The sequence below is a fragment of the Sturnira hondurensis genome, unplaced genomic scaffold (genome assembly GCF_014824575.4).
Source record: "Sturnira hondurensis isolate 20B ecotype Veracruz unplaced genomic scaffold, ASM1482457v3 Scaffold0009244, whole genome shotgun sequence".
Taxonomy (NCBI): Eukaryota; Metazoa; Chordata; class Mammalia; order Chiroptera; family Phyllostomidae; genus Sturnira; species Sturnira hondurensis.
The window spans coordinates 6892028-6902746 of record NW_028081875.1 but is presented as its reverse complement, the minus strand read 5'-3'; the positions used below and the strand labels follow the sequence as shown (position 1 = coordinate 6902746).

The following is a 10719-nucleotide window of genomic DNA, read 5'->3' as shown; positions in this document are numbered from 1 at the left end:
CGGTTTCTCTCGCAGCCAACCCTGGACTGAGCCATAAAAGAAGATAACTCTGGCTAAGCAAAGATGACACAGTGCAACCTCTTCCTCTTCCACCACCCCCAGACACCAAATAAGATGATCACACTCCATGGGTCTCTCCAGTCACAGGTTACCCTTGCAGCATCCCAACAAAGACTGCCTAGGGTGTGGCCAGTGGAACTCAGGGCCAGCACCGCCACACTCCACTGGGAGCTTGGATTCCAAAGACTGTGCCTGTCCTCTCTACAGACATTCAGCCATTCATGGGAAATAAAGTGCAGGTAGTGATGATAGCAACCACTTAACAAAGTCTGTTATTTACTGTACTGTTTGTTATTTTAAATTAATGAAAATTCTAGTTATATACATTAACAGAATCAATTTAGGGACTTCATGATTAGATCACTCAAAGACTAGAACAAAATTCTGAAAAAAGAAATAAGTCAAAGTTACACATTCTTGCAAGTAGTTTATTCAAAGCTTATTTGTCACCAAATTACAAACCATAACAATAGTAATATCGATGAGTTCACCATAAGAAGACATTTTAAAATAAACTCAACCTTTCTGTTCTGATTTGGAACCACCTACAAGCTATATTATGCAAAGAACAAGATGAAACAGTATGTACTTTGCTACTTTGTCTTAAAAGAGGGGAAAGAATATATATGTGTGTTATCTATACTTATATTTTTACATAGTCTACATATGTGCATATGCATATATTTTTATTTATTTATTTAGAGGGGAAAGGAAGAAGAAAGGAAGAGAAACATCAATGTGTGGTTTCCCCTCATATGTCCCCAACTGGGGACTTGGCCCACAACGCAGGCATGTGCCCTGACTGGGAATTGAACTGGTGACCCTTTGGTTCACAGCCCACACTGAATCCACTGAGCTACACCAGTGAGGGCTGCATATGCATATATTATAGGCATGTGCTTATATAAACCTATACTATTTCTGGAAGGATATACATGATACTGGTATAATTGGCTGCTTCTGAGGAGGGGCAGGGGAAGTGGGCAGCTGTGGGGCAGGGATAAGAAGCAGATTTTTCACAACATAATACTTCATACTTTTTAACTTTGAATTATATGCAATTATTATCTGTTGAAAAATAAATTTAAAAGAAAATTCTAAAATAAGCAGCAATAAAACATACATTAAGTTCATGACCATCCAGGGCACATTAAAAAATGCCCTTGTGGTATTGGTGGCTTACAATGTCACATAATTTTTAGAAAACTTGAGTTCCTCTTAACTTCAATTCCCAAGCCTCAAATACACATTTCAGAAAGAAACGACGAAGAACAGCCAGAGCTGGATGGTCTCTTTAAGTGAAGCCCCGCAGAGCCTGTAGGGTCTAACAGTCATCCAGGTGGAGCTTAGCAGCAAAAAGCGAGGTGATGAGGTCATCCCCAATTGTCAGAGCCAGGTCATGGGCTGTCTGACCACTAGTGTTCTTCTTCTGGACGCTTGCATTGCATCTGGGAAGAGAAGGGAATGGGAGGTGAACTGAAGAACATGGGCACTTGGACCTGAAGGCCTGGCTTTTCCCAGACACAGAGGCCAGTTTGGGAGCCTCCTGGCCCCACCTTCCCAAACCTGCCCACAAGAGGTCACCATGACCCCTGTTCTTAAGGGTGGCTCTCAAAAGAGTGAGACATGAGGGGCTTTCTGATTTCAAATCTTCAATTGCTAATCCTGGCCATTGGGCACCATTGCATCAAAGTCCTATGACCAACTACATTTAAGGAGGACAACATTTTCATTATGTGTAAAGTTAAAGGAGTTCATCATCACCAAGCCCTTATTACATGAAATGTTAAAGGGACTTATCTAAGAAAAAGAAGATCAAAATTATGAATAGTAAAATGACAACAAACAACTATCAACACTGAAGCTAAAAACAAAAACAAAAACAATTAAGCAAATAACTAAAACAGGAACAGAATCATACGATCACAGGGAGGGTTATCAGTAGGGAGGGGGAGGGAGGAAATGGGGGAAAAGATACAGGGAATAAGAAGCATAAATGGTAGGTACAAAATAGACAGGGAGAGGTTAAGAATATTATAGGAAATGGAGAAGCCAAAGAATTTATATGTACATCCCATGGACATGCACTAAGTTTGGGGGGGAGTGCTGGTGGGAGGAGGGGTGCAGGGGAGAAGGAAATAAAGGGGAGAAAAATGGGACAACAGTAATAGCATAATCATAAAGATATACTTAAAAAGTAAAATAAAGAAAGAATCGCTCAGACTGCCTGGAAGCCACGGTGAGACAATGGCCCCCATTCACAGGATTAATTATATATTCAGGCACCAGGGCCCTCTGAAATCACCCCAGGTAAGCAGTGGGGATCACTAGGGCCCTCCAAGTCTCCCCAGGGCCAGGGGCCAGGGAACATACCCCAGTAAAGCAGCGATGCACTTCCTTCCTGCCAGGCCAAGCAGAGCTGCTTCATGAAGAGCTGTATTTTGGAGGCTATTTGGGGAAACAAAAAAATTATCCTGGCTAAAGGAACTGGAAAGGGAGCACATGACCAAAGATGCCTTTGTTTCACCCACTGACCTACTTAACAAATTGCGATAATCTCTTCTGTCACCCCTCACTGCCACTTCCCTTGGAGAAATACTGTGATGGTGGCTAAGCTGTGATATTACATAGAAAGTGAAACATCTATGAACACATTTATTAATTTTTTTAATCCTCACCCAAAGACAGTTTCCATTGCTTTTTAGAGAGAGAGGAAGGGAGAGAGCAAAACATCAATACGAGAGAGAAACATTGATTGGTTGCCTTCTGTACACTTTCGTACTAGGGATCATAAGCACCTGGACTGAAGATTGTGTGTGTCTGGATCAGGGACTGAACTGCAACCTAGCTATGTGCATGACTGGGAATGAAACCCCCAACCCTTTGGTTATGGGACAATGTTCCAATCAATTGAGCCACACAGGACAGGGCAGAACACATTTATCTTTTTAAAGTGAGAAACCCCTCAAGGATCTGGTTTGTAGGTGATTTAACAAATGGTAATAAAACCATTTTGGTAACTTTCCAGAGTTTATGGAACATACTAGATATAGTCTCAACAGTGGCTTGGTCCTCTTGGGCATTGACCATAGGATGATAACCTTTTAGGGCTGAGGCTCCCATTCTCATTCAGAGAAAATGACTTTGGCTTCAGTGAGTTGGGTTGGTATGATATAATAGTAAGCCCCAATCTTAGAATCCACAGAGCAAGCCCTACAGGTCAGACAGAGCATACTTTACTGAAGACCAGACTGTCTCTTGTCCTTGCCTGGAAGGTCCCCAGAGAGGGAGCAATAGATCACTGAAATGGAGGATTGGGTGGTGCCTGCATTCTAGAACTCATGAAAGGCTCCTGATCCAAGATGGCAGGAAGATGGTACATGGGAATCATGACTGGAGTAGAAATGAAATGAGCAAATGAATTCTACATTCTCCAAGACCTGCTTTTTCCCTGATACCATCTCCATCCCCTGTACCTGCAGATGTATCTGCAGGCATAAATTTATCCCAATGGAGAAGAAATATATGGTGGCCTCTTCTCTGAACAAGATAAATGGAGCCTTTGGTTCAAATCAGGTCAGCAACTGCCACACCCAGAGGGAAGTCTTCCACTTGTCCCAGCCAGAGAGTATCTTCTTCTACCCCTCAAAACTCCCCAGTTGACAAGCTCCACCCATGTAGACAAAATTCCCACTCATTCAGCACATTCCCGATGCTAAACACAGATAAACAACAAAGGATGGCAAACATCTGAGAAAAACCAAGACACGAAAACATAAAAAAAATTTTTAAAGGAGAAAACCTAACTGGTATCCTCAGAAGAATAAAGAACATGGGATTATGAAGAAGAAATAATGAGAACAAAAAGTAGCTCTTAGAAAGTAAAAATATGATTGTTAAAATAAAAAGTATTAAATAAGAAGGTTAAGAAAATCTCTTAAAACAGAAAAGGGGAAATGAAAAAAATAAAAAAGAAAGATATAGGGGATCAATCCAACAGGCTCACATCAAACTAATAGGAGGCTTAGAAAGAGAGAATTTAAAAAATGGAGAGGTGAAAATATCGAAGAGGTAATAGGAGAAACTTTGCTTGATCTGAAGAAAGACATGACTTTTCAGATTAATGGGGCAAATGGGTGAATAAAAAACAGCACATAAAAAAATACCCTTGTGAAATTTCCAAACATCAGGATAAATGCTTCCAGAAGAACAAATAAGTCACAAATGAACAAGAATTTAGTGTAGAATTGTCATAGGTTATGTGGGATGCTAGAAATCAAGGCAACAAGAGTTTCTAAGACTTGAGGAAATTTTATTTTGAACACAGAAATTAATGTTGGTCAGGAGGCTTCTGCCAAGATGGAGGCATAGGTGGAAACACTGTGCCTTCTCCCACAACCAAGTTTGAACACAACAAAGGTCCGGAGAACTAGGACACACCCAAAGACCAGAAAACGGAATTCAACCAGGACGGTAAGAGAGGCGGAGCCAGCAGTGGAACCAGGTCAGGCAGGATAGATCCCCCGACCTAGGTGCGCAGGCAGCCCGGAACCAGTCGGGGTATGGGGCAGACTGACCAAAGTCGCACATTCGCGCACAGTGAGACGGACCACACAGGCCCCAGGGGGCGAACCAAGTGGTGGAGGGCTGACGGCGGTGGCACACTTGAGTGCAGTGGAACGAAACATGTGGGCCTGGTGACGATGGTGGCTGCGGTGCAGGGGCCGTGGCGGGAAGCCCTTGTCCCTCTTTGACCCCGCCCCCACATACAGGGTCACAACCCAGCGACTTAGTTGCCCTGTTCTAGTGAACACTTCAGGGCTCTGATCCTGCTATGAAACAGGCACGAACAACCCAAAAGATGGCGCAAGAAGAACTCAAAGTCCCAGAGCCAATAACTCTAAGCGACCGAGAAATTGCCAGCCTCTCAGAAGCACAATTCAAGACACTATTTATCAGGATGCTCACAGAACTGGTAGATTATAGTCACAAATTAGAGGAACATAGTCACAAATTAGAGGAACATATGAAGGCTAAACTAATTGAAATGAAGGGAGATGCACAGGAAACCAATAGTGATGGAAAGGAAACTGGGACTCAAATCAATGGAATGGACCAGAAGGAAGAACAAAACATCCCACCAGAAAGGAATGAAGAAATGAGAATTCAAAAAAATGAGGAGAGGCTTAGGAACCTCCAGGACATCTTTAAACGTTCCAACATCCGGATTATAGGGGTACCAGAAGGGGGAAAGAAACAGCCACGAGTGGAAAACGTATTTGAACAAATAATAAAGGAGAACTTCCCCAGTCTGGCAAAGGAAATAGACTTCCAGGAAATCCAGGAAGCTCAGAGAGTCCCAAAGAAGTTGGACCCAAGAAGGAACACACCAAGGCACATCATAATTACATTAGCCAAGACCAAAATGAAGGAGAGAATCCTAGAAGCAGCAAGGGATAAGGGGACAGTCACCTACAAAGGAGTACCCATCAGACTGTCAGCGGATTTCTCAAAAGAGACCTTACAGGCAAGAAGGGGCTGGAAAGAAGTATTCCAAGTCATGAAATCCAAAGACCTACAGCCAAGATTGCTTTATCCAGCAAAACTTTCATTTAGAATGGAAGGACAGATAAAGTGCTTCTCAGATAAGGTCAAGTTCAAGGAGTTCATCATCACCAAGCCCTTATTATATGAAATGCTAAAGGGACTTATATAAGAAAAAGAAGATGAAAAATATGAACAGTGAAAGGACAGCAAACACACAGTTATTAACAACCACACCTAAAACAAAAGCAAACCAAGAGGACAGCTAGATCAGGAGTGGAACCATAGAAATGAAGAACACATGGAGGGTTAGAAACAGGGGGGTGGGAGGGGGAGAAGAGGGGAGAAGGCACAGAAAATAGCATAGATGGTAGGTAGAAAATAGATAGGGGGAGGGTGAGAATAGTGGGGTAAATATAGAATCCAAAGAACTTGAGACACGTGGTTATAAACTAAGGGGGGGAGAATGGTGGGGGAGGGAGTGTGCGGGTGGAGGGGAATGAAGGGGGGGAATAGAACAACTGTAATGGTATAATCAATAAAATATATTAACAAAATAATAAAAACAAAATATCTGCCAAAAAAAGAAAAGAAATTAATGTTAGTCAAATACTAAGTAAGAGTAAATTTTTTAAAAGTCATTTTTAGGGCATTCAAGAGCTCAGAAAGTTATTTCTACACACCCTTTCTGAAGAAGTTACCTGAGGCCACATCTTATCCTGGCAAGGGTCAAAACCCAGAAAGAGGAAAATGTGAACAATAACTTCAGGTGGATTCCAGTTAAAAAGGAATCCTATAATATCCACTGTGCAGCAGGGCTGGAAAGCTATCAGGCAAAACCTGAATCAAAAGTATACCCCAAGAAGAATGTCTCTAAGAAGAACAGCACTGAAAAAGTAAGAAACACTTTCAGTTCAGGTCCCCAGATATGTAGCTACAGTGCATGGGCCTGAAATGAACGTGGATAGTGGCAAGGAAAAACTAAGCAAAAATGAGCTAAACAGACACCTGAAAGCTGTAAAGGAAATAGTGGAGAAGGAGGACATGAAGAAGGAGCTCAGTAAGAAACAACTAAGCCAGGCCAATGCTGCTGTCACCCACCGCACCACTGACAATGATGCAGGTGCTGAGGAGGAGGGCCTGGACCCAAACCAATACTACAAGATCCTCAGCCAAGCCATCCACCAACGATAGGTCAATGTGGAAAATCCATAACCACACAAATTCCATATAGACTTCTCACTGACTCACTTCATCCAAGAATATAGTCACCTGTGGCCTGGGAACCACCTGAATGACATTACCTTAAAGGTGGCAGATAGGATCCATACCAAAAGAGCATCTAGGGGAAAGCACATCTTCTATGACCTTCGAGGAGAGGGGATCAAGTTGCAAGTCATGGTCAATTCCAGGAGTTATAAATCATAAGAAGAATTTATTCATATCAATATCAAACTGTGTTGGAGAGACATAGTTGGGGTTCAGGAGAATCCTGGGAAAACCAAGAAGTGTGAGCTGAGCATCATTCCCTATGAGATCACACTGCTGTTTCCTTGCTTGCATATGTTACCTCATCTTCACTTTAGCCTCAAAGACCAAAGATATCATCAGAGATACTTAGATGAAGAGAACCGGTTTGTTTTAGTCTAGCAAATGTGACTCAGCTCTGTATGGAAAACATATAGAAGCAAAGTGGTGGGCAGGAGCCAGACCTTCAAACCGAGTTTTCCCATGGGAATCAGGCATAGAAAATGCATACAAGCTGTTATGGCTTGCTCTTGCTAAAACTCCATCACCCTGGTCTAAAACAACAAATGTGTATTGTCTGTCTTCAAGGTAATATCCAAAGCCTGTATGAATTTTCCCAAGGACAGAGCTAATCAGCTCATTGCCATTCCCCTCTGCATGTTATTTTTATTTCCTTGAGTGTACCTAAAATGCAGACAACAATATTCTATGTAATAGGTAATAAATCTTTCTCTGATGTAAGACCAGAGGAAAACAATAAAAGCCTATCTAGGCAAGGGTCAAGGTGCTCTCCCTCTTGAGAGAATGGCTGAGGTACCCATTGACACTCTCTCCTTGAGAGAGTAGCCATGCTGTTTCCTTTTTCTTCACATGATTGTTGTCACCTCTGCGTTCATTCTCATTGTCAGCCATAACAGGCGTACTCTGCTGGCAGGAGTCCACCACACTTAGACTTGATTCTGAATGACTTTGTGAGGCAGAGATTCATCATCTGCTCAAAGATCATCACATATATAAAAAGTTTCTTGGATGAGTTGGGATTCCTAGAGACTAAAACTCCCATGATGATCATCATCCCAGGGGCAGCTGTGTCCAAGACTTCAATCACCTTCCACAATGAGCTGGACCTGAATTTATGTATGAGAATTGCTCTAGAACTCTACCATAAGATGTGGGTGGTTGGTGGAATTGACTAGGTTTATGAAATTGGATGCCAGTCCTGGAATGAAGGAATTGATATGATTCACAATCTTGAGTTTACCACCTGTGAGTTTTACATGGCCTAAACAGACTATCATGATCTCATGGAAATTAGGGAGATGATTTCAGGAATAGTAAAGCACATTACAGGTGGTTACAAGGTCACCTATTATCCAGATGACCCAGAGGGCCAAGCCTATGAGATTGACCTCACCCCACCCTGCTGGAAAATCAGCATGGTAGAAGAGCTTGAGAAAGCCCTGGGGGTGAAGCCGACAGAAACCAACCTCTTTGAAACTGAAGAAACTTGCAAATTTTTTTATGATATCTGTGTGGCAAAAGCTGTTGAATGCCCTCCACGCTGGACCACAGCCAGGCTCCTTGGTAAGCTTGTTGGGGAGTTCCTGGAAGTGAAATGCATCAATCCTACATTTATCTGTGATTACCAACAGGTAATGATCCCTTTGGTAAAATGGCACCACTCTAAAGAGGGTCTGACTGAGCACTTTAAGCTTTTTGTTGTGAAGAAGAAAATATGCAATGCCTACACTGAGCTGAGTAACCCCAAGGCAGCAACAACTTTTCTAAGAACAGGCCAAGGCCAAGGCCTCTGGTGATGACAAGGTCATGTTCATAGACAAAAATTTCTACACTGCTCTGGAATACAGGCTACCCCCCACAGCTGGCTGGGGTATGGACATTGACTAAGTCACCATGTTTCTCACAGACTCCATAACATCAAGGAAGTAATTCTGTTTCCTGCCATGAAACCTGAAGACAAGACAGAAAATGTAGCAACTGCTAATACATTGGAAAGCACAACAGCTGGCACTTCTGTCTAGAAAATGATAATTGCAAGTCACGTAACTCAAGCACCTTTGCACTTCTGCAAAAGATCAAGGACTGCAAGGGAATTCTTGTATGTTGGTATCCATTTGACTATTGCAATTCAGTCACCAGTGAGAAAAAAGGAATTAAGAGTTTCTCTTTTATTCCTTGTTACCAAATAAAGCATTTATCTCTAAAAACAAAAAAGTAAAGGAAAAGTAAGAAACAAGATAGGATTATGGATTTATTGAAGACACAGTCCTTTTCAAAACAGAAAAAAACAAAAGCGATCAGAAATTCCAACTTCCAGTTAAGATGGCAGCATGGGCAGACATGGCTCTCCTCTTCACACAACCACATCAAAATTACAACTAAAATATAGAAAAATGATCACTCAGGAATGTCAGGAACTGAGCTGAATTCTGTAGTCTGACAACTACAGAATTAAAGAAATCACATCCATCCAAACCAGTAGGAGGGGTGGAGATGCAGAAAGGACTGATTCCATGCTTATGTGGAGTAGATAAATATTTGGGAAGGATATCTTGGAGCAAGGAGCCCCAAACCCACACCAGGACCCCCAGTTGAAGGTTCAGGTGCCAGGAAGATAAATCCCCACAATAACCAGGGGAGATTGAGTCAGTGGAAGAAAGTTCTGGAGCCCCAAGCAGTTCCTTTTAATGAACTGACAAAAAACAACCAATCAGAACAACAAGAAGAAAAAAATTAAAAAGAGGAAAATATAAAGAGCCTCTGGGGCATCTTTAAGGGGTCCAACATTCACATCATAGGCATGCCAGAGGTGAAGAGAAATTGTAAGAAATTGGAAATCTATCTGAAAAAAAATAATGAAAGAAACTTCCATAATTTGGTGAAGGAAATAGACATACAAGTCCAGGAAGCACAGAGTGTCCTAAACAGGGATGAAAAGAGGCCCACTCCAAGATGCATCATAATTAAAATGCCAAAGGTGAAAGATAAAGAGGGATCTTAAAAGTAGCAGAAGAAAAGCAGTTAGTTACCTAGAGGGAAGTTCCCATAAGACTGTCAGCTGATTTCTCAAAAGAAATTTTGCAGGCTAGAAGGGATTGACAAGAAATATTTAAAATTATAAAAAGCAGGGACCATACAGCCGATTTGCTCTGCCCAGCAAAACTCTCATTTAGAATAAAGAGCTTCCCAGACAAGAAGAAACTAAAGAAGTTCATCATCACCAAACCATTATTACATGAAATGTTAAAGGGACTTATTTAAGAAAAAGAAGATCAAAACTATGAACAATAGAAAGGCAAAAAATCAACAACTGAATTTAAAAAACAAGCTAAGCAAACAAGAACAGAGACAGAGTCATGGATATGGAGAGCATTTTGATGGTTGCCAGATGGGAGCAGGTCGGGGAGAATGGGTGAAGAGGTGAGGGGATTAAGAAGTACAGCTAGACAGTTAAAAAAATAAACATAGGGTTGCAAAGTACAGTATATAAAAATAGAGTAGCCAAAAAACTCATAAACATGACCCATGGACATGAACAATGGTGTTGGGATTTACTGAGGGAGTAGGGGATATTGGATGGAGGGGGGCAAAGGAGAAAAATCAAGATAATTGTAATAACAGCAGCACAATTTACAATAGCCAAGAGTTGGAAGCAACCTAGATGCCCATTCAGTAAATGAATGGATCAAAAAACTATGGTACATTTACACAATGGAATTCTATGCAGCAGAAAGAAAGAAGGAGCTCCTGCCCTTTGCAACAGCATGGATGGAACTGGAAAGCATTATGCTGAGTGAAATAAGCCAGGCGGTGAAAGACAAATACCATATGATCTCACCTTTAACA

General features: G+C 41.7%; 1 protein-coding gene and 1 pseudogene across 1 annotated transcript in view; one reads left to right on the top strand and one right to left on the bottom strand.

Moving 5' to 3' along the window:
* Nucleotides 1-1267: 1267 nt before the first annotated feature.
* DZANK1 (double zinc ribbon and ankyrin repeat domains 1) overlaps nucleotides 1268-10719 on the bottom strand; it is a 101458-nt gene continuing 92006 nt past the window's right edge. The window contains exons 18-19 of the mRNA XM_037056997.1: nucleotides 2434-2508; nucleotides 1268-1508 (exon numbers count right to left, since the gene is read on the bottom strand). Of these exons, the coding sequence (XP_036912892.1) occupies nucleotides 1385-1508; nucleotides 2434-2508 (199 nt within the window). The 3' untranslated portion in view covers nucleotides 1268-1384. The remainder of the gene's footprint in view (nucleotides 1509-2433; nucleotides 2509-10719) is intronic.
* On the top strand, nucleotides 3571-8894 carry LOC118994348 (lysine--tRNA ligase-like; annotated as a pseudogene).